This window comes from Strigops habroptila, chromosome 13 (assembly GCF_004027225.2).
Source record: "Strigops habroptila isolate Jane chromosome 13, bStrHab1.2.pri, whole genome shotgun sequence".
Lineage (NCBI taxonomy): Eukaryota > Metazoa > Chordata > Aves > Psittaciformes > Psittacidae > Strigops > Strigops habroptila.
In genome coordinates, this window is record NC_044289.2 from 8,827,507 (window position 1) to 8,852,022 (window position 24,516).

The window sequence follows — 24,516 nt, forward strand, 5'->3', positions numbered from 1 at the left end:
CTGGGTCTTCATCAGCCACTTTGGGGTTTCTGATTCTTACCAGGAGATAGCAGGACTTTTCTCTCAAAGTGTCTGTGGAAGTCCTGATTTTGAAAGGCACCTGCCCTCAGACGTTCTGTGTGGTTCTGGTGCATTCAGCTTGCCTCCAGGAAGTGCCTTCAGCTGCTGCTTTCCAGGGGAAGGGGCACTGCTGGGGGCACACAGGGCGCTGCTGTACCTATGCTTTAACCTCATGTTTCATGGGTCTGCCGAAGTCACATGTATAATAAGGCCCAGCATTCCTATAGATAAATGGTCACCAACCTAGGAACCTGTCCTTAGGACTTAGGGAGGTCCCCCAGTTCAAGTTACTGGATATGAAGTAATTATAATTTTGTACAAATTAATGTATGCAAAGGTTGGAAAACACTGGCCACTCTAGGCATTGGGCAGGTCCAGTGAGCAAACTGGCTTGTTTTAAACCAGAACTGAGGCAAATCAAACGAGGACCTTTGGCAGCTGTATTTTTTAATTACATTGTGTTTTGTGCGGCTTTTTTACTTAAAATTTAATTTTTCTTGTCTGGTTTCTTCTTCACACATTTTCATTTGCTTTGGGTGAGGTGCTGTCTTCTTCTTTGGAAAGCATCCTAAGATCCTGATTTCCAGCAGGCAAACTCTATGGTGAGATTTTCAGCTAGGGAGGCTGAGAGCTCCTCTCCTGAGGTCATCCTGCAGCTTCATGTCTTCAAATAGCTTCTGCTATGTTTACAGATATGTTTCCTTTTTTAAAAAATGCCACTGATTTTAATACAAATTTGGATTCAGTATAAATGTTATAGGCTATTATTAAAATAAAAAGCACACAAAACTATTATGTCTATTTTCAAAATTAACATCCATGAACCTGTGTTTTATACTTGGTTACATTTCATAGCTCTTCCCATCTTCAAAGCTACTGCAAGTTTTAGATCAAGACTTTCCAAAAATTCAGGCTGTTCTGATAATGGTCTTGGTTGAGATGTGGCATTAAATGCTCGTCCAGCTTCTCTTGTCATGCAGAAAAGCATCTCTGCTTTCCAAAAACCACTGCTGAGCGTGAGTGTCTCTGTGGAAAGGCTGGATGAAACCTCTCCCGCATGTGACATTCCAGTGCAGCTATCGGGCCATGCAAATAATCTAGCCCTTAATCACAGTAAGACTGTAATATTTACTAGCATTTCAACAGATTGTGGTCAATATAACAAGACATTCATTTCCTTCTGTGTATGCAACAAGAGATGCACACAGTTGATGGCTGGTTTATTACAGGAAGCTCGTGTTGCTGCACACAGGCACACTGTGCTGAGGCCAGCTCAGTTTGGGAGTCTCAGAGGCTGAGGAGCGAGAGTGATTAGCTGAGGGCAGCCTCTCCCCCTGCAGCAGAGGTAACTTGCATTTTGCCACACAGACCAAAACCTCTCGAGGATTTTTCTCTTCATGCTGCATTCAGCCAACAGGCAGATGCACTGGTTATCTGGGGAGTCCCTGTCTGTGGCACCTAGACAAAAATACTTTGGCAGACATATAAACAAGGAAATTAATTTTCTTGTCTTTACAAAACAGTGCGCGCCATCACGCCTGGATAGATCGAATTTGTTATGATAGCAAAACAAGTTCTATGGAAACCATTGTGAACCCTGGAGTGAGGCTGCCCAGGAGAGTTGGGGAAAGCCGCTTTTGTTTGTTGTGCTTGGCATCATTTTGCTCTGGATGAAGATGCTTTAATTTTGTGGGGAGACCCAAGAGAGCATTCCTCTTTTTCCATACCAGAAAGCCTTCCAAGCTGGCATAAACGTCCCCTCTTTCCAGCTGCTCCTTTCCAAACACACTGTGCCTCCTAAAGATAGTCTTTACAGTGGCTGGGGCTGGTGGAAAACATGAAGCCTGCATGGATTAGCACAGGAATTCATTTGGGCTGACGAACTGGGTTTCCCTCTATAAACAGCAGTAGTGTTTTCATCTTCTGGACAGCACAGCAAACTTCACGTCCTCTTGCTCCTCGCCCCGTCTCTCCCACTGCATCCAGGCCAGCCGTGGTAAAAGACACACTAAGACCTGCTTATGGGGGATGGAAAACAGCACACATTTCAATGAGGTGTTTTCAACTATCTCCCTTCTCAGACAGGTTTTTTCCAACCTTAAAAGAGGTGATAGGGTTATTTTGGTTTTTTTTGAGTTTGTTTTTCTTTCCAGGTAAAAGGGAAATTAAAGTAATCCCCTCTCCACTGGCTTGGTGACTGTACAAGCAGCTCACATGATATATTTTCTTTCTTCTTTGTTTAATTTCAGCTACAATGCATTTATCATCTTGCAGGAGTTAGGGATTCTTGAAAGAGGATTTCTATCTACCACTTTCCCCCAGGGCTTTGGGCACACAGAGGCAGGGTGGCAGGAGCACAGCCCTGCACTGCATCACTGACTCCAGGGCCTCTCCTACCCCTGCCAGTGAAACACCGCCCCCAGCACACCACTGAACACCTCTGCTTCAGGAAATACACTTTTATGTCACTGATACTTTCTCTTATAGCTTACTTGGTAAATATGATCATTATAGTTTATTAATCACCTGATGTGGCTTCCATTATTGCTTGGGAGGGAAAGACCTGTAAAGGGCAATTACATGATCAAGCTACATTTAGAGGTAGTTTGATTTACCTGACTATTCACTAATGGATGATTTTGTCCATGTCACTGAGGAACTGAGCATGGAATTAGAGTTGAGTGGATAAAAATGGGGGGCTTGGGCTTCTGTTGTCAAATTGAAGAATTATTTAAATAATAAAGCCCTGTCCCTTACCTTTCCTTTTTCACATGTATAACCCACGCCCCATTCAAAGTTTGTTTCTTGGAAATAAGTCTCAGCAAGCCCCCACCTCCTCCTAACACACTGCAGTCTCTTCTGCACTTTCAAGGCACCCTGGATCTGCCCGTTCTCCACCTCTAGCTGGGGCATCTGCTCTGGGGTAGAGGGAAAGAAGAGAGGATTATTGTGACTTTGAGAGAGAGCAGGCAACTGAAATGGGCATGGGAGAAGCATACTGGCAGGAAAAGGTGCAGGAGTAAAGGCATTACCCTCCTTCATGTATAACCTGCCCTGTTGCTGAATCATGGTCTTTTTATACATAACACAGATTATACTAATGACAGTATGGGATTTTAAAAAACAGACTCTGCAAAAAAGAAGAAAACCTGAAAGTGGATAGCAATGCTATAATGTTTTGAAAGTTTATTGGTTCACCGTGTATTTATGATGCTGCAGTTCACAGTGTGAGCATTGCTATGCATTCAGAAGTCAGGGTCAGGATTCTGTTGGCTGCAACTAAAATATATTCTCTGCCACATCATTTGATGTAGATATTTATTTGTGCAGTTCTGATGTGCACTCTCATCTGATGTGGTTGTGATGGAGTTAAGCACTGTTCCCATTAGGGTGATGAGGAGGCTGCCCAAGGGGAGCCCCTGGGTACTCCCAGGAGAGGAGGTGCTAGCCAGAACATGGCTTTTCATGTACAGTTGCTTTAAGCAGGCTCAGTGGCTGCCAAGAGTCTTGCAGCTGGAGCATCAGCCACACTGAGCCCACGAGGAAAACAAAACCCATCAGATGTCCAAAATACTAACAGCTGGATGCAGATGACATTTCTGAATCAAGAAAAAATAAAAAGAAGCCCAACCCAAACTAGCCACTCTCACATTGCTCTCTGGCCCATTCTGATGCTGCCCCAATGCAGTAGCAGGACCAGGCTAGTACCTTGCATGAGCAAGTGAAGAAATGCAACTAGGGGATGTTTCTGGGGCACCTATCACAAGTGATGAGAAGGGGAGTAGTTCCTACTGGAGATAATCACTGTCTCGAACTGTACAAATTGCCTCTTTGTGGCCAACTGCAGCCCTCTGTATCCCGATCATCCTCCAGATCTCAGCCAGGGTCGCAGTGACCAAATTCTCTCTCTGGAGACTCTGCTGGCTGTTGCTATTAACAGTGGTGAATTCCAGCCCAAATATAAACTGTGCTATTATTTTTAGGGTTGATTTCAGTCATGTCGAGGAGACCTACTGAGAGGAAAGCCCTTTTGTGTGACCTGTGGCATAGCCAGGATGGATCATGTTCCCCCCTCACTTTCTGTGTTGACGGGCCCCACAGAGATCTTGGCTGCTGGCTTGGCCATGAGACATAACTGATCTCTGCTTGACAGGACTCTCCCAATGTTAATGGTTGCTCCCAGCTCATAGTGGGGAGGTCTTCAGTTCCATGATGCTCCTTCAGCCCTGTCCCAGCACTCACTGTAGCATAAGCCTGCTCTGAAGTCACTATGGCTTAACCACCTGCTTAAATTTGAGCACGTTTTTACCTTCTTAGCAGAAGAGGGGGAAGACCCAGCCTCTGGGGTAGTTTATTCTTTCCCACCAGTAAATTACTTTCATTTTCAGGTGGTGGCATTTTCATAGTACCTAGAATATTCCCTCCCCTTTACCAGGCACCAGCCTGTTTTGCTGCTGCTGGGCTCAGCGATGCTGTGGCCAGCAGGTGATTCCAGTATGGTTTGAAGTGTGGCAGATGCACTCAGTGCCAGGGAGTTCTGCAGTGCTGAGGAACACAATGGGAGCCAGTGCTGGCTGGGACAGGCTCTGCAGCACATGCTACAGCCCACAGCCAATTCTCCAAGCCTCATGAGTTATGGGGGAGCACAGGTTAGGATGGACAGCTGTTCTGTTGCTTCAGCTGGGTTTGTCCTCACCATGGCTGTCACCACTGTCCTTCACCTACACATTGAGCAAAGCATAGCAGCTGGTAGTAGACAGCCATCAGAGCTGTTCCCTAGAGGAGAGATTATAGCAGTGCTGTGCAGTGTCGCTCCATGATGGTGGTGATAGTGAAGTTACATCGTGGTGCTGCATAGACACACTGTGAGCCTTCCTCGTGATGACGCTGGAAAGAGCATGCAAGGAGTCAGCATTACATGCCCTCCCATGAATCAGCCCTTACTACTGCAAAAACCTTCCCATCTGTATTCGGTATGCTAAAGGACAACCCCCAGTTCCTATTGTAGGACATCCTCTGTTGGTGTTCCCAAACACTTGTTCCATCTCATCTGTCAGGAAACACTGGGTGCAGTCTAGGCCAGATTCTGAGAGGTGATGCATGCTTGTCTCTTTGTGTATTTACTTTTTAAAAAAGTGGCTAGATGTCTAATTCACAATGATTTAGTTGAGAGTTATCTACCAAAATCTGCCCTTGTGGAAGATGTCTGGTGGCTTCATACGGTTTCATTTTGCTGTGTGTGTGTTAGCTGGGGCATTTCATTGCTGTTGGCAGTCACTCTCCTTCCAGGACTGCTCAGAAAGAGTTATGGTGATCTTGGCCTTTAGTTTTGCTACTACTGTGTCTTCCAGCTGTCTGTGGCTAGTTCCCCAACTGCAGGACAAACAGTATTCCCATTCAGTCTGTGTTCCTAGCAGAGGGGATGGCCTGCCAATTGCTTCCGAACGTGTTCTGTAGTCAGATGAGATCATATCAAACATAAGCAAGTTATATCTTTATTTTAGGCAAGAGGGTGTTTTATCATGATGTGGTTCCAAAGCCTTCGTTGTTTGGTTGGAATTCACCCAGGAAGTGTAGCAATGGATGGTTAAATGCAAACTAATAGGTTCAATATGAGCTACAAATGCAGAGCCCATGAGCTGGCTGTGCAAACTTGTGTGTAAGAACGAACACTGTCATACAGCTGATGAAAACTTGGGAATGATTAGGATGGTCTTTCCAGGTACTTACAGTGTCTTGCAGCATGCCCTTGAGACACTGCAATGAGCATAGTATTTCACCTCCTGCTTGGGTTGCATGGGGATACACACAGCTCTCAGACCTCACAGTTGGAAAATTTGGGATGGCTCATCATTAAATCCTGGGAAGGATTCCTTGGGGCAGTCTCTTTGGGTGGTTGTTCCTATGTCTTGATCTGGAATTGGGATGCGAGGTCTGGAAATAATTGAAGACTAATTTTTGAACAAATGTAGGTTATTGCTATTGTGGTGAGGTTGGGAATTGCCCAACTTCAATAGCGGCCAGCTGTACTTCAGCTAAAGATAGCCACCTCAATAGCTATTGGACATCAAGGAGCTCAGTTCTACTTCTGGTAATTTATATCCTTTTCTTTTTTTTCTTTTGTCTTCTCTTCTTTTCTCTTCTTTTCGAGAACTATAGTTTTCTCGTTTGTGCCATTGGCTCAAATTGAAAGTTTGAAGTCTTTGGATGATGCATATACCTTTTTCTTATTCTCTCAAGCTATTTACTGTCAGATGTTCATGGCGTTTTTGAGGTGAGATGCAAAGTCAGTTACAGTATCTGCTCCCATAGTCTTTTGCACTCCTTTTTCTAATTACAGGTGTCTCTTACAATTAGTTCACTCTCTCAGTTCATAATGGTCTCTGATTTGTACATATACTCCATAGCATTATGTAGTACTTTTATTACCACATCATTTTATTTAGAAACCCTGCATAGATGAGAACTCTGTTGTGGCAGATGCTGTGTTGACTCCAAAGGAAAAAAAGCAGTTTCTGCCTCAGAGGACTGGCAGTCAAAGTGCAAAATAAAAGTGAACAGATGGATGTGGGCAGACACAGAGTATTTTGTATGTGGCACCTCCTTGACATTGTTATATGTGAATTGTAACACTCTGTCAATAACCACTTAAATATTTAATGGTCTGGACTCTTTCCAGCTAACTTGGGACTCGTAACTGTAGCCCCAAAGTTAGGGCTTGGCTGTCCTGGACTCCCATTGCCAAGATCCACAGACCTCTCTAGCAGTGCCTATTGCTCCCTCTTGCCTGCAGAGGCAGTTCCTGATACCAGGGCTTCTAAAACAGTGCTCGCCATTCAGTGCCTAGCAGAAAGGGGGAAAAATCTCACACCAAACATTTATTTGCTGAAGGATGTAGAGTCATGATAGAAAAATAATTTGTGTGCAAAAGTGATTTCATGTGTTTTTCACTAGGAACAGTGTGCCTACTGCCCATAGTCCTCTTTAAAATAAAGCACATAAGAAACATGACGACTTTGCGCTTGTCGTTCCAAAGTTGTTTGTGAAAGCAGAGTAATTGCAAGCAGAAGGTTATTTGCATGCTGGTTCCAGAGGAGAGCTTGGTTTGTCTGGCAAAATTGTTCATAGCCACTTGTGCATCTCCCTTGTTACCTTGGGACAGTGATTTTCTGCTGGCTGTTTTCTCCCAAGAACCAGGCTCAAAATTCAGTTCAGACATGTTTGGAGGGAAACCCAGTTTGCTGGAGAGGCCCAGGTTCTGCAAGAATGCACAAGCCCTTCAGCAGGGATGCTTGCAAAGTTAAGACACAGCAGAAGATAAGATGCCAGAGAGTTAGAGCCAATAAATAGTTTTGTGGATTAATAGGCATAAGCGCTAGTGCTCAAGGGAGGAAAAAAGATTATATTATGGACTGTTCATCCCCTACAAAACTGCCTAAAGGGGAAGGGTAATATGGTTTGTTTCCTCTTAATTAAATATTTGTTAAATGGTTTGTTTCCCCTCAATTAAATATTTGTTCTGGTAGTTCCTTTGTGACAGAAATAAAAAGAGCAGCAGTATTGCCTATTCTTGTTACTTCCAGCTAATCCTGAACATGCTGTAACTGTTCTTCAGTTCCTACCCCCCAATTATTTCCTGTAAAAAATAGCTTTCTCCCATCTATTCTCTTTCTCTTTTTTCTTGAAACACTTCACTGAATGACTCATATCACCTCTTAGTAAATAGGTTAAGTCTAGGAGAATGATGAAACTGCAAAGTGACATGTGAATAAATAGTGCCATTGCTTGTGTGCTTTTCCTGCCAGCAGTTACTATTTTAGAGGCATTGTGGTACCTGTTATCAATTTCATTAGCTTTTAAACCATGAGGTGCAAGCTACTGTAGGAAAAAGTCATCACCAAACTCCTTTGGTTTTGCTGTTTTTAATCTAAAAGAAATATGTCTTAATACCAAATGCCACTGCTTATCTCAGCATTTATGTAGCAAATTCATAAGGTCCAAACCATGCACACAAAAATAGATGTGAGCACGGTTCACCCTTGTGCTTTGCAGCAGCTGCTGCAGAGTTAGATCAAGAGTTAGGAGTGGCAAAATGAAGACTCTTGCATTGTGTTTCTTAACCTTCAGTCCATCAGCCTAATATTCCTGTATTAGTTTAGTCTACGAATGTGGTTTAAGAAGATGAACTCCTTCCTCTTCTGGTATAAGTTTTGTATATTTATTTATTATGTACGTATTCTACTTGGGATATTTTACTTGGTCTCATTGCATGTTAACTAAAACTAAATACAAACTTCATCTTTTCTCAGTAACTCGCTGTCAGCTAGAGAAAGCCAACTGCATGACTCAAACACGTGTCCCTTCCCTTACAATTTCAGCCAAAACTATCTGGCATCAGAGCACTGCAGAATGAAAGTCATATCTAAATATATGTGAGCAGAAAGAAAGTCAGTTAAAAAAAGACTTTATTATGGAAAGCTACTACAAACTGAATCCACGGTGGCCTGGAGTTCCTCATCACACCCAGGCTGATCTAGTTTTCCACTTTCAAGGTACGCTTCCCAAAGCGGCTGCTGACACTCGCAGGAGAACTGCACATATTGTTGCAGTTCCTTTATGCCTTACATGTAGCAACTAAACAGATTTAAAGGATAATTATCATCATCTTAGTAAATAAACAGGATATTTATCATCATCTTAGCAAATTTAATAATACAAGAGTTTTTGCTTCATATTCATATGGTTCCCAGCAGTGTCAACATTAATATTCAGAGCCAGTTCTTTGTCACGTAACCTGTGAATGAGATTGGCAGTGCCTGGCACTGGGTGCCACCCTGAATGTGTTCAATTTTAGTGTGTGCAGCACAGTCAACCAGGCAGAAAAAAGGTTCTGAGAATGAGATTTAAAGAAACACCCCAGTTTGACAGGGTGCCTCTTCCCATTATACTTATGCAGTGACTAAAATGCAACTTCTCCAAATTAGGGTTTTTACACCAGAAGGACTGAGCCTGCAGATGAGCTCCAAGGGCTTCCCACAGTGATATGCTGAAGCCTAAGGGGGCAGGAGGGAAAGGGCATGAAATTGTGCCTGAAGGTGCATTTTCCTGATTGCCAGCTGATGTGGATTCCTCCTCCAGTCGATGTGTAGTCAGGGTTTGCACCTATCTTAGAGTCTTCTGATAAAAAAATTGATGACTAAATACTGAAATTTATCAAGCAAACAGGAAATCACACTCTGGAGCAAAAATTACTCTTTCTCTTGCTGTTCCAGCCAACAGCCCAGGATGAGAAAGCTCGTGCATGTGTGCATGTGTGTCCTGCAAGTGCCACATAACCCCAGCTTCCTGGTTCATGGAGAAGGTGCCTAGAAAAGTTAACTCATTGATTCCCAATAGACTCAAACACGGATCAAACGGATTAAATAACTGAAAGCACAAGTAGCCCCTGCTCAGCCTTAGAAGTCCTCCATTCAGCTCATTTTAGGGCAACATTTGGCACCTCTTTCTCCAGGGGAGTATGTCAGTTGTAAGCTATGTTTTTCCCATATATTCTTTGCACTTCAGATTTCAGTCCTCTTGCTATGGGGTCTCAATAAACTGGTGTTCCAGGGAACTAAACAACCAGTTAACACCCAGTTCTTTTCTTGACTGATTAACTGCGTGAAAGTCCTCTGGCCATGGAAGTGTAATGATTTTTTACTAATCACTTACAGGTTCAGGTGCAACTTATTACTGATTTACAAGATCATAGCCACTTGTGCAACAAGCTGAAGTGAAGCATGGCAAACTAGGACAGGCACACAACAGCTCCATGCGTGGCAGGTAGTACAGGGAGACCAGCACATGTTTCACCTGTCTCCACTGCTGCAAACTGCTTTGTTTCCCTTCCCTTATAACTGGTCACTTTGCTTTGTATTGATGAGGCTGGAGGGAACTGCAGAGTAAGAACTTCTGTCCAAGGATAATGCATGAATAAACAAAAACAAAGGTTTGCTTGTCGAAAAGAAGTTATTCAGGCTACCAATTGTCCGGAGATACCAGTCCCAGACTTCTTGCATAATCAGTGGAGAGAACATCTGTGCAGCTTCTCACAAGTGGTACCCTAGTGTCTCCCAGGACAAGGCAGCCAGGGCTGAGGGATGCTCCTTAGTCTTCTGACTTTAGATGCCATACAGCAAAGTCAGAACAGGTCACTGTCTTCAAAGTGTTCTCTATTACCTATGTTGGATCAGTTTCCTAATAGAAATACTTATGACCTAATTTTTAGAGTAACTGAGGACTGCAACATTGACTGTCATTTATAGGTTTAAAGGTTTTAGGTTGGTAACTTAAAATGTTGCCTATTAGGATTTTTTAGAGTGCCTAAGTGAGCTCAGCACCTCATGTCTTTGGTAGCTTGAGATCTAGACTACCTAAGGACTTTGAAACATCTCTGTAGGGATTTCAGAAAATTACTGCTCTCTACTACATCCACACAGAGTATAGGCTCATTCTATGCAGGTCATCATTTCAGGCTTTTTTTCTTTTAGCAAGACATGTATTATTTAAGTTTCTTGAGTGTGACCTTCACAGTCTTTCTGAATTTTTCAGACCAAAGCAAACCAATAATAAATCTGGTCTTTCAGAGATATACTGTGGACTTGGCCAGGGCCATATGGCAAGATGATGATACAGCAGAGGTCCAGGCACTGGAGTCCCACTGTCCAGTCTTCTGCTTTAACCACTAGGTCATGCTTTTTCCTGACACTATTAACAAAGCTGTTAACACAGACTGTTGACTTTTACTGGAAGCACACTGGCAATAGTGAAAGTAGTTAGAAAATCCTTGAAGTTTCTGGGGTAGTGTCACAGACAGATTTGTGTTTTATTTCCTTCCTGATAGTTTTGATGTATAGTGCATTTAGGACAGTGATTATTTTTAATTTTTCTTAGCAGAAATGCCATCTTTATTTTCTGCTGTTTTCTTACAGGCAAACCCAGCTTCCTGGTAAAGATTTTGGGTAGGATAGTACCTTAGATACTGATAATTTTATCTTTGCAGCTCACTCTGGAACTAGATTGAAATCTAAGGGAAGGATATGTAAATGTCGAGAGTGAAATCCAGATCCTGTGAATCACAAGGAGTTTAGATATTGATTTCAGTTGGGACAGGCTTCAGCCAAAAATATGCATTTTATTTAGATCCTGTTTTCCATCAGATGTCTATATTATGCTATTAAAATCATGGAAAGATGCCGATGAGTTTTGAATCTATTGAAACTATTATAGCAAAAATGCATCATGGGACTTGAATTGCCACTTAGTTTGAGATCAGGAACATCTTCCAAGGGTTTGCTTAATTAGTGGAGATGACCTGATTGCTCTTGGGCTGGATGGTGTAGAAGTGTATAGTTTACACAGACCTCACAGATTACAAGCAGGACAAGGAAGAAAGGGTGTGTGGTGCATCTATGAGCATTATTTCAATAAGGAATAAAACTTTTTTTTGATGTAAAGAAAAGTAAATGTAAAGCTTTACAGCCAAAAACCTCATACTTGTTGTATGTCCCCATTTTCCAGAAAAAAAAAAAGCCTTTCATTGCTGTTGATTTATAAAACAACCCCCCCACACGCACCCAGTATTTTTCCCCAACACGGTTTGTTGGGTTTGGGCTCCTTGTGCCTGATACACCTAAGTTTGTATTCACCAGTCAATTAGTTGCTCTGCTTGCATGTGCAAAAGCTGGTTTTCCAGGGTGCAGAATATAAAATAGGCTGTGTACTGAGTGGTAGGTTCCAGTGTGCAATCTGTGGGAGCCAAGTAAAATATTTCTTTTCTATATATAGTCACCTGAAATCCAGCAGCAAAGATGCTTCTGAATCTTTTACTCAAAACTAACTTAGTTTTTAAGAAGCATTTTTCCCTCTTTAATATTGCAACTTTTAAAATTTCCACATGGTTTTGCAGAAGTGCCAAATGCTTTCATTATGAATTTAAAAGAAATCTAAAAAGATCAGAGAGAAAAAAAAATATGAAACAGAATTTTAAATATTGCCATTTTATGAGAAAAAAATTCACCTTATTTCTGTTTGAAGCAAAGACTGTAACTTTCATAATTTCTTTGCACATCTTTCCTGTTCTTTACAATGAAGGCAAAGTCTAATTTACATGGCCACTGTGGTTAGATCTCTTATTTAAAAGGGACTGACTTTTGATCTGGCTTAAATGTGTCATGCTTCATTTGGGCCACTAAGATGCTAATATAACTGAATTTTGCAAAAGGCAGTGACTAGTCTTTGACCTGACATACAGCATGGACCTCCTGTGCCTCTGAAGTCTCAGATCAAATTAGCAGCATTTTGCGTGTTTTGTGATCAATTCAGGAGTGTAATTTTTTGCATACTTATTTTTAGGTAATATCAGTTGAGAAAAGAGGGGGAAAAAGTAAAATCTAGTGCTGGATCTGAGCAAACAAAAAGGTCAGCGGTTAAGTTCTGCCTTATGTATTGTATATGCTGAAATGTCCTTTTAATAAATTAAACCACCAAATGAAAGAGTAGCTGAAAACTGTAACATTTGGCCTTGCAACATAGGTCAAAGGTTACCTTTTTTTCTCAAAAATGGTTTTGCAAATCTTTTTCAGAGCTGATAGATACACACCTTAGCTGGATACAAAACATTATATGAGAAAGAATGACTGTGATCTTTGATCCAAGCAATCAAAAAGAAAGGTAATTAGTGTTTTTCTGCCTTTTCTCCAGCTGTGTGTTTCTCTTAACCTTTATTTATTTTTTATAATTAAGAAGTCATGCCCCTTTTTATTTGGCTTAAAGGGTTTTTTTCATTCTTTTTCTTCCCCACTTGTGTACCACAGAGCTGTCCTGCAGTAGCTGGGGCCTGGTGGGCAGGGAAAAAGAGATGGGGTTGTGCATGCTGGTCTAAAGCATCCTGTTGTTCCCTGGCAGCAGCTAGAACTGCGTTAGGACCATGGTTTGCCTGGTCACGTTTGGAGGGCACACTAAAAATACAGGGTTCAACTTTCCTCCCCAGCCCCTGTTATGCCTTTAAGTTCCTCCCTGTGTGCCTTGTGTTTGCTTTGCATGTAAAAATGCTTCTTGGCCACGTCAGTGGTGCAAATGTGGAATATTGCAGGATCCCTGCCAGTGCAGGGAGGAGCCCACTGGAGATGAGCTTTGCCTCCTCTGATGAGACCCTCGGTCTTGCAGGATCCTCAAAGGGCCCAAGACCCCAGCCACTGCCATGGGTATAGTGCTGTGACAGCATTGACTTCATCGGTGTTACTCCAGACACACACGTGGAATAACGCTAGTGAAGCTGTTATTCTGTGTGTGTGAATGTGTGTGCATGCATGCAGATGAATGTGTGTGCATGTATATAATCAATTACAAGGAGCCTGACTCATTGCCAGCTAAAATTGGAGGCTGTTTTCTGTCTCTGGACTACTAGTTGAAGCTTGGTATTTAATACAACCCACTATCATCCCGCAAGTGAATATGCTCCAGATTTCTATCTGAGAGGATGTGAATTAGAGTCTTAAATGTCTTTGAGGACTGGAGCCTGATAGACTGACTCTAACCCATCAAAGATGAGTGATTAGAAGAACGCAGACATTCTCCCATGATTTCAGCCAGCCCCTTGCATTCAGTTAACTTGGGGATCTCCAAGCACCAGGGTTGCTGTAATATTAACACAACAGCAGTATCTAACAGAGGATATGCCGAAGGGATTCAGGCCTCACTGGGCATTTCCTTGGTCAGCTGTAATTTCAATATCCTTTTTTATTATTTAATCTTTCATTATCTTTGCATATGTCCTCATGGCTCCATTTAATCGGTTCTCTCATTAAATAGATCAATACCTGTGTGCTCTAGAGCTGCCACATGCCAGGCACCTTAAATAACAATATTTTATTTATGAATCACATCATCTCTATTCCTTCTCAGCTAGAAATGAGCAAATAATGAGAACTGATACTTGGGGTACATTTTAACCATGCTACCAACAAAGATAGGTGGCAGTACAGAATAGCGAGTTCAGCACATGATCTCAGCTTCCTCTGCAGTTTAGATATTCTCAGAGTACTGATTTTGTTCAACCTACTTTCGAAGCCCAAGTCACTGAGATTACACCTGGATCTGGATCCATATGCTCCCAAATCTGGAGCAGATCACCAAAGATGTGTGATTTCACTAGATTTGGCCTGGAGGTGACTCCAAGCTGGGAGAGAGATACTTGCCTTGGCATCCATTCCTGTTATATTTATATATTCTATAAATATATAGATTTAGGGGCTCTGGTTGTAGATTAGGGCTTTCTGTGCTGGGACAGTCATTGACTTACACATCTTTCCCTTAGAGATCCCAGGCTAGCGTTGCCAGCTTAAACTCTACCTAACTCCCTCACCACTTGGATTTAGGTGAAATTCAGGGTGAATACAGGATGTTCAGGCCCACTGTTGACAGGAAGCTCTATTGTCATTTAATTTGCTGCGTGTAAGAGCTTGCCCAGAGAGAGCCTGGCTGTGCCTGAGCATGGTCCTGCATCTTATTTGTGGGGTTAATGTTTCATACAGTTCCCCTGCAGCTTTTTAGCTCTTTTCAGACTGTAGTCCCCCTATAACCTCAGCCCACAAAACCCACCGCTGACCTCCCATGCAGCACACAGGAGGGAAAGTGAAGTTCGAAGGCTGAGTAAGCCTTTTACCACACCATCTAACCTGCCTGGAGCCAGCGAGCAGAGGTCCCCGCACTGGCTGGGCTCCGGGCTTGTGGTCTGCTGGTGCTGCACGGTGGATTTCACTCTGCCTAAAGCTCAGGCTGAGAAACAGAACCAAAACCAGGCGCCTCAAAAGACTGTAGTAATGGTAACTCCATTTAATTACCTGCTCGTTTTTCACTTACTACTTAACCCTTCCTAGACAAAGATGACTGTTGGTTCTGATATTTCCACAAGTGGTGGCTGTATTAAATGAAATGTATTCAATCAGACACTGTACTTCTGGCACGCTGGCTGCTAAAACAAACGTGTTGATAAATACATCAGCCTGCAGTCTCAGCCCACTTGTCTTTAGAAAGGAAATGACCATGTAAGAGTGGGTGCCCACTTCTTTTACCTCACTGCTATTTTTAGCTGAGGCTGTGAAAAATTTCCATTGAAGACCTGCTCCTCTCATTTCCTGGGTAGAGCAAACAGGAAGCTCTTCTAACTGAGCTGAAGGAGGGGTTTTGCCTGAAAGTGGACGAACCTCACCTCCCACTGGTTGCTTGCTTGCACTGCAGAGCAGCAGCACACCAAATACCCCACATTCGCGCTTTATTAACAAGAATGCACCCAAAAGGCTGGTAGAAGCCTGCAGGTGATTGTGGCAGGTAGAAAGCTGGACAGCAGGAGAAGACAGGAGTTCTGCTGTCAGCCATTCTTTTTTGCCCATGTCCTCTCCAAGAGGCTGGGATTAGAAAGAGCTAAACTCTGGGCTGTTAATGGTGGGATTTTTGACCATGGAGGGATGGAAAATGCCTTGTGTGGCACAGGCTATAAGGTCCTTTCAGGAGCATTTAGTGTACCTGGATATACAAGGAGCTGGCTCCCTGTCCTCCCATCAAGCACCTAGCCATGATGTGTGTGAATAGTTAGTCCTTGAGGAGTGCAGCCCACCTCAGCAGACATCCATACAGTGATGAGATGGAGCTTTGCATAAAGCATAGATTTTACTTTCTCTGAGATAAATGCCATTGCATGTAGAATGGAGGGAGACTTCAAACTACTAGACATAACTATTAAAAATTAATACATGTGTTCTCCCTTCCTAGAGACAATAAGAGATTGGCCACCATTTCTTTTAATAGTGGGAAGTGGTGAAATAGCATGTTAATTAATGATTTTCATAAACATTTGTTAGAAATGGGCCTAAATGTGGAGGAGTCCTACAGCTGCATGCCTGAGGATTAATCAGTCTTGGATGAAGGTTGTCTTTGATTTAAGTTAGTCCTTGTCTTGGCCCTTAAATATCAGCAGGGAGAAATAATTTAAATCTGAGGCCTGAAACCTTAGAAAATTTGGTCTGGTTTTAAGGCAAATTTGTCAAAGTACGGAAACAGTTTCCAAACCGTGAACCCCCCTTGGTGAATACAGCGCCAAGGAGCTGCATGTGAAATGGATTCCCAAAACAAGCAGTTCTGATGTTTCTGAATCAAAATACCCATGTTCTAGGTCTCTCCTACTGAAAGTGCAGCCTAGAGACAGATTTGTTGTTCCAGGAGGTACCAGAGGGTGCTTTAGGCAAATAAGTGTGACAGGAGAGAATGGCTGTTGTAGATAACATCTAATATTGTTCTGATTTTTTAAACAGAGAACAAAGTTCTTCAGTGTCTTCTCTGGAGCTTTATTAACAAGCCTGCTGCAGCCTCTCAGTATCATAGCGGTGCATGGAAGTTTGCTTATGCTACATTCCGCAAGCAAACTGTAATAAAAATGTACAGTGAATGGAATCTATAGCAACATTTAAAAAAAATACCAAAGAAGAAAACCACAAAAAAAGCCACCTTTCCTCCTGAATTTCAATCTTCGTATTTTCATCACTGTGCATTATATTTCCTCCAAACCTGCCTTTTTCTTTTCAAAATATTCTTTTTTCAGCCTACTTAAAATGTTAAAGTGCTCAGAGACTTACAGATTTTCCCTTTTTACCTTGGGTAAAGGAAATGTCTGTGAAAGAGGGAAAGTGTTGTGTACATAAGGGATGTAGCATGTACTGGAGACATGGTACAGCTTCTCAGTTGCGTTTTTATGGTACTCGAAGCATGCTGAGCACAGTGTAAACCCTCTCTCTCTGCTCTTTCTCCTGTGCCTTCCAGTCTGAGTAAATAGTACTAAAAGTTTTAGGTTTTAAGAAAGTTATGTTATAAATACAGAGGGGATGTTTTCAGCTTAACAGCAAACTGCCCAAGGATTGCTTTTACTTCTTGTGATTTGGAAGGTGCTCTAATATTTCTTTATCTTATTTCACAGTTAATGAAATTATCAGGAAGGAATTTTCTGGACTCCCTGCCAGAAATCAGACATAGAAGAAGAGATCTGTGAGACAACTTCTTTTACTGAATCCTTCCATAGCTGACCTCTTAGATCCTTCCAGTGGCCCTGCAACCTCCTGCTTCCTTAACTCTTCATCTCAAGGCACCAATTCAATGCAAGGAACAATGTATTGGCATCAAGCTGACAGCCTTGACTAAGCAACTTGCCACCTCTCTCTGTAAACATCGAGAAGGACACCCTTCCTTTCGTCCAAAGATCGTATTGTTCTCCTGTAACAGAGCATCTGACTGAGGAAACTCTTCAAGCCTGCTGCAAAATATCTGTCTACGTATCGATCTATCTTAGTAATAAGGGAGAAGGGATATGTCACTCCTGAACACAGCACAAAGCAAGGGAGGTTATATCTTAGTGCTTATTTGGGTGGGGTGGGAAATGGGGGAAGAAAGAGTAATATATTCCATAAAAGAATAACGCCAATTTGCGGTTCAGTAACAATGACTTGCCCTCCAGGTCTCAAAGCCCTTTTAGGACATTTTATTGCTGTAGGAAACTGGGGCAATCCAAGCTTGCTCAGCCTTTATCCAACCTGGGATCAAAAGCCATTTTTTTCTGACTCTGAGCACTGTGATCAGTATTTCAAACAGTAGATGTCAGCTGAATCCAAGAGTTTCCTTCATTTTTCTTGTCAGATAGGATAGGAGTTTGAAGGAGAAGGATACTTACAGAGAACCAGTGAAAAGAGCAATTCAGCAGCTGTAACACCTGTCCCAAGGTAAAATAAACCCAGATAAAAAAGAGATTAATATATAGGAGTCACAGTGAAGCCAAAGAGTTTATGATTGATCCTTATTAATGTTTAGGAAGTGTATGAACACACCTTATTTTCTCTCTGATAAATTGTTGCTGTTTCTTTTCATATAGAACCTACTATTGGCTTGTAACTTGTCTCATTTTAGCAGCTGTAGCATTTAACCGCGCAAGCTGCAGAGGAAAATAATTGCATCTTACAGAAGTCATTAATTGCATGTTACAGAAGCCATATGTTCCAGAAAAAAATACACACTTACTTATATTCACCTATAGCTTTGCAAAGCTACCAGCAATCTCTCAAAAGGTTAAATTTCCATGTGAGTTAGTATGTTATGTTCTGCTTCATGTGTTGGAATATACTGTACTGGCACATGCTTATCACAATAAAGGATAACCGCTGCCATCTGCAGTTGTACAGCTAGCAAGTTAATAACATTTTGGTATGGCATTACTACCACAGTGTGATAAAAAGGCATCATGAGTGGATAATCAATGTACAGTAGAAGATAGATAGCCATAATATTGTAGGAAAAACATAGTAATCTTTTCTGGTTTTGTAAATGAGGAGTGCTGATATCTTTAAGAGGGCAGAGCTGGAGCTCTGTTCTAGAAAACGCAGTGAAACTATCCTGTTTTCAGTTGTTTCACAGTAAACTTTGCTGAATACCAACATGCCCACATGCTCACAGCAGGAATTAGGTTACATGAATGCAGCAGACCAGCAGAGCAGCTACATAATTTGTTCCCCAATAGTGCAGAAAGATCTCGCATAAACCCTGCAGAGTATGTGCTTAGTTCAACAGAAATCATTTCAGGAGTATTGAGAAGAATATATTTTCTACCACTAAAAGCTGGCACTTAAACTCCACAAAGTCTTCAGTTTCAGAGTGGGAGACAGAAGCATTAGACTTTCCAGAACACCTGACCTAGTCTCAGCTATAATCTTGTATCTTAAACAGAAATCTGAATTTCACAAGAGCAGCTCTAATCTCTGGATTTAACCAAGATCCAGAACCAGAGCAGAGCCTTTCCTGACTGCACATCCTAAACTGGTATTAATAACACAACTTGGGAGGATTTGCTGCTTTTTTTCCCCTTGAAGTACTGCTAACACCTACCAATAGCACCAGAATAAGCTGGTCTGCTTTGTGAGATTAAAATCTTCTATCACAAAATGAGTACCCTGTATCCCAACACCAAAAAGTCACTGTATGTCTCATACTGGTGCTTATACTGTGAGCTCTGCACATGGCATCAGTATGAATGGCAAGATACCCGAATGCCTGCAGAGGTGAAAATGGCCTTTTTTTATTGCTGACTTCTACAGAGACAAAACTGAGGCTCAGACTAGCTGAAAAAGACTTCTGCACAGGGGAATTACTGATTGTAGTATACAGCACTCTTACAGTGCTTTGACTGGCTCACATGCCTCAAAATAGCTACTTTGGACTGTTTTAAAACTGCCAGTGCACCAAAATGTGACATATAGTATGGATTTTTAATGCAGTCTGATGGTTTTGGACAATTTAAAAGAAATCCTCAGGCCAGAAGTTGCCTGTCAGAAGTTCTTTGCTGCAGCTGAGTAAAAGAACAGATGAAATGTGTCTGCTGGTTTCACAGAATTCAAGCTTGGACATATCAAAAATGACCATCTAATTTTCCCTGATCAGGCCTATAAAGTATAGGAGAAATTTAAAACAAAGCAAACCAAAAAGCCATTCAGAGAAAAATCCCCAAATAGGTGACATACATAAACTTTTCTCTTGCTGGATTTTAACTAGAATATCGAACAACATTAAAGGCTTTTCAAATCAGAAGACACACTGATGTAGTTTAAAAATATTTCTGCTTATTTGGTGATTGTCCATAGCAACTGCTTGTCAATAGTCCTCTGTATGCAGCTGAATGGCTGATCTTGAAGTCAGATAACACAGAGCGAATGCGCTGGCAACCTTCCTCCTGCAGCGTGCAATTGCAGTATGTAAGTTCATGATGCAGACTGAGTTTTACTTTTATATTTTGCCACTCTCCCCCACTGATCATTTAAACATCTTTCTCCTCTTTTTACTATAAGGCATAAATGTGTATAGCAGACAAGAAAAATGTGGGCTCATAGCAAAAGCTTTGCAGCATTCTAAGGGACCCAGGCAGGCAAAGCCCTGAGCCCTTGCACTGCTCCATCGAAGCTACTTTGCAGGATGCACCCACAAAACATGCGCTCTTTAACCGAAAGACAAGTTTTCCACTGCTCTTCTGTGTTCCTTTGGGCACTTTGCTGTAGAGAGGGGGAGGGGACTTGTTATTTAATGGGCTACAAGTGCTTTACTCATGCTTGCATTAGTTGTATTTCTTCCTTGTTTTTAATGCATAGATATTAATCTGTGTTTGTGTCAGTGCATATATATATATTCATATAATATAACCATATGGATCTATATGGATATATTATATATATATAATTATATATGAACACACATTCCCTCCCCCCCCCCCCAGTTACAAACTTGGGGCATGATCCTGTAATTGGCTCCAGTCAGCCGGACATATGCAGGCACATGAAGCCAGCTACTGGATCAAGGGTTCATAAAATGTATATAATATAGACTACATTTTAGTGGTTTTATTTACAGCTACAGGAGGTCAGGCTGTGCTACTCTATCTGCTTTTACATGCAACCGTTAGTTAAATAATACAGTTTTAACCAACTTTATATTTATTTCCAGAGAAAAAGACCATCCTCAGACATAGCGTTGTGCATTGCATTGGTTGGTTAGTGCATGACAAATGCATTGGTGTCTCTTTTTAAGCAGAAAACTGTTATGTTAAAAGTATATAGCTAGGCTGAAGAACTTTGAAATACACAGTACTAAATTATTTCCTGTTCTTGCTGAGCAGTGGTTTTCCAGTATTAATATTTTGTTACTTAAAACAACTTTCTTTCTTTCTGCAGAAGCATTAGCTTAACCTTGGAAGAGTTAATACCATTTTGTGAGTAATTTGTTCTCACTTTATCTGGAAGATAGCCATATTTGCACATGAGGAAACTCTGTCTTTCCTCAGTTGTCTGAATGTTTCACCACAGTGCCTTCCTGCCATTGTACCAAAGGCCTCCAAATATATTCTCAACAGGGTGAACAACTCTAATGCATTTTCCATCAAAGTTATACCATGCGAAGTACATGGGGCTCGTTGGAAATCAGAAGTTCATCTCTTTCTCTTTTTGTGTGTGTGTGCATTTTTTTTTTTACTTTCATTTTTTTTCCATCCAAGCTTTGGCTGCAAATACAGGATGAGCTTCTATAAACTTCTGCATCAAGTATATGAATACGTAGACAAAAATCATCATTCGTGATATGTAAACAGTTTGAGAGTGGAATGGGAGTGGACAGATACCAGGAAGATTAGTTTTTGTCAGTTATGAGTGTTGGAAGTACAGTTTGCCAGGAGAGTAATGGCTCGTGAAGATACTTGCAATGAAATATGAAGTCCCGTTTTTGTTTTTCTCCATGAGAATGAGCAAAATGTAAGATCTGAACAGCAGCAACGGAATGAAAGTGTCTAATGTATGTGTTTTTATTGGTAGAAAGAATGTAGAAGAGCCATGGTTTTTGCACTTGCTTTATTTGTATCCATGTAAATATGTATCACTTCCATTCTTCCTGTAGGAATAAAGCATTTTCTGAATGTAGAATATTTCCAAAACCAGCACTATGTTATTCTCTATTGTATAAAATGCTGCTGCTTAATAACATATCTAAAACAGTTCTCAAATTAGCTAGCATGTTTTTTTGAAGTATATTTTGTAATCCATATCTTTACAAAAAAGTGTCTATGCTTTTTGTCTGACCAAATATGCAACACCTTTTGGATTAAGGATAGTATTTATAAAGGATCAATTTTCATTTTCTGAGTGTATTTTCTATGCAATTGTTGTAGAATTGTTATTGTCCTAAAAAAGATGTATTGGATAAATTTTCCAAAGACTTCAAAGACAGCTTTAAACATTTCAGAAAAATGTTTCTAAATATTTCAGTCTGTCTTTTTCCCGTGCATTTATTTCCAAATTGCTACTTAATAAGGAACAATTATCTGCCAGATGGGATTCAAGAAAATGACTGTCTTAATATCAAACCTCAAATTGATTCAGTTCTTTGTAAATTTTGCACCCCTTAAAATCTTCTCATGTTCCAGTTGATCTGCAATTCTGAGTGTATGTTATTTATATTACATATTCCTGTGCACTAGGAAGGGGCACCAGAGTTAGGTTTAGCCTGGGTGAATTGCAGCTTCTCCAGAAATCAACTGTTTTCCTCATCATTTACATTGCAGTGATTTCTTACTGTAAATAAGGCGTCTGTCTGCTATCACACGTGGAAAGTTATAATTCTTTATTCATCTCAGTTCAGAATGAAAAACCCACCTTTTTGAATGTTTAACGTAAGATTGACATCTGTCTTGTTAATGTCTGCTACTTCATAACTGCAGCGGGTGACAGCCGATAGCAATTTGTCTAACTACCAGTCAGTATCTAATCTACTATGGGCTGTTTAAGATTTGTTTAGTCATTTCTGTTGTTCCTGAGGTACAGAAAACCTAAATTGGTACCTGACCTGCATCGCAATAAATTTCAAATGAAGGTGTTGGTACTGTAAAAGATCATACAGGCTGCAAATAAGTGGTTATCTGGGGAAAAGTTAGGAATTTGAGTTTCTTTTTAATAACACTCATAAAATAACAAAACTGGGTAGAAAATTCTAGAATGAGTGAGCCACAATAATGAATGATGATGTATGTGTTTGTAATAGCTCAGAAATCCACAGATGTGGTGTTGGAATAATCAGGATAAACTGCCATCATTTTAGTGATGCTTATCAGTACCTTACTACACAGGCAGTGTGGTGAGACCTGGGACTAGAGAATTGACATACAGACTGAATAATGGTGGCCTGAGACTTACATATATGTGTGTGTGTGTGTGTGTGTATGAGTGTATGTAATTATGAAGGGATCCTCCCCCACTGAAATCCAAACCTCCTTGCTGAAGCCCTACCCTGTATGTTCAGGTAAAGCCATATGTTAATAGATACACGAGTGAGAATTGTCACTCCAATCATCCTAACAGATGTCTTTTTAATCAGTTTGTTCAAAAGCCTAAGTTTTAAGATTTGAAAAGGGGTTTGTATAATTCACATTCCTACAACAACATTGTTAACCTCCAATGTAATGATTTTTTGCTATCTGTAAAATATTTTTATATATTGCCTGTACTATGGTAGCTTAGCAATAAATGAAAGGATATCATCTGCTGCATGAGTGTTTGGTCTGTTCTTACATACCTTTATTGCCTTTGATAAAGTAATATCAAGGGGTGACTCACCCAATTGATAGTTGTCTTGTCCTCATCACCCTCCTAAATACTAACAAATGGGCATGCATAAGGATTTCAGAGTATGGAGTACTTTGTTAATGAGATGCCCAGTACCCCACTGCAACAAGATATTGCTCAGTTTCTGTAGATGAGATGATAGATTGATTCATACAGTGACAATTCTATGAACTTCTTCATTTTCTCTTATTGTTTGTTTTCACTCATTTAATTTTCCATTCCCACCAGCACCATCTCAATAAAAAGCATTAAACCACCCACATCAACAGTTTTGTCCTAAATACAGCTATAATTTCCATCTGTGTAAACGTCCTTCTGCATCAGTATGTGCTTTTTGGAGACCAGGGATGTACACCATTTAATTTTTTGTTCATCTAAATCTTAATTCTTCATTTCTCTACTGGAGACACTAAAAGATACATTTTCCTACTGCTGTGCTGGAACAATGCCCAGAGCCCATTACGTCTCAGTACGAGTCGAGTTTATACAGCATACTATTAAAGACATTTACCTTAACAAAATCAATATTATCCTTTGCATTTAAAAACAGAGAATTCAAACCATATTTGATGCATTTGTTGGACATAGAGCAAGCACTTTGCTTTGCTTATTCACAAAAGCCTCAAAGCAAGCGCCATGTGGAAGTTCTTAACTCCCAGTACACTATACAAAGGCTGGGAAGCTCATAAACCAGACAGGCTTTGCCAACAAAGAAGCTGTTACTGGCTAGGAGAGAACGTTTTATGATGAGCAAATATATGGCATGTAGGATTTTAGCTTTATTCAGCAACAGGAAAATTTAAGTAACCTAACCTGGAAATTCCACAGTTAAGGGCTGAGAACTTGGGCACCTGACCTGATACTCTGGCTTTAATTTATATCTTGGGTCCAAATTAAAAGACTACAACAGTACCCCAGATTTTTGGTCTTAACGGGAAATTTCCTGGATTTTGCAGACTTAACTCACTCCTTTATACCCCTTCAACACAGCTGACTTTTTTCCCCCAGTTTGCTTTTCAGGGTAGCAGCAAGGAAGAAAAATTCATGTTTCTAATGAACATCTGGGTTTCGTATGAGAACTCACTTGCTCGCGTGCTCCATTGTGTAAATACGCGATTTACAAGTTCTTTTTTTTTTTCTTTAATACAAAGGTAATTTACTCAATTTAAGAAGCTGCCTTTCAGCTTCATACCAGATTCTTTTCTCAATACATCACCACTGGCTTGCT

At 40.9% G+C, this 24,516-nt stretch overlaps 1 protein-coding gene across 2 annotated transcripts in view; it reads left to right on the forward strand.

The window, feature by feature from the left end:
- NFATC2 (nuclear factor of activated T cells 2) overlaps positions 1-23,208 on the forward strand; it is a 90,881-nt gene extending 67,673 nt beyond the window's left edge. Inside the window, exons 10-11 of one of the 2 annotated variants that reach the window (XM_030503387.1) lie at positions 12,684-12,771; positions 17,069-23,208. In XM_030503387.1, the coding sequence (XP_030359247.1) occupies positions 12,684-12,727 (44 nt within the window). In that variant the 3' untranslated portion in view covers positions 12,728-12,771; positions 17,069-23,208. The remainder of the gene's footprint in view (positions 1-12,683; positions 12,772-17,068) is intronic. The other variant, XM_030503386.1, reaches the window with a different exon arrangement.
- The last annotated feature ends 1,308 nt before the right edge of the window (positions 23,209-24,516 follow it).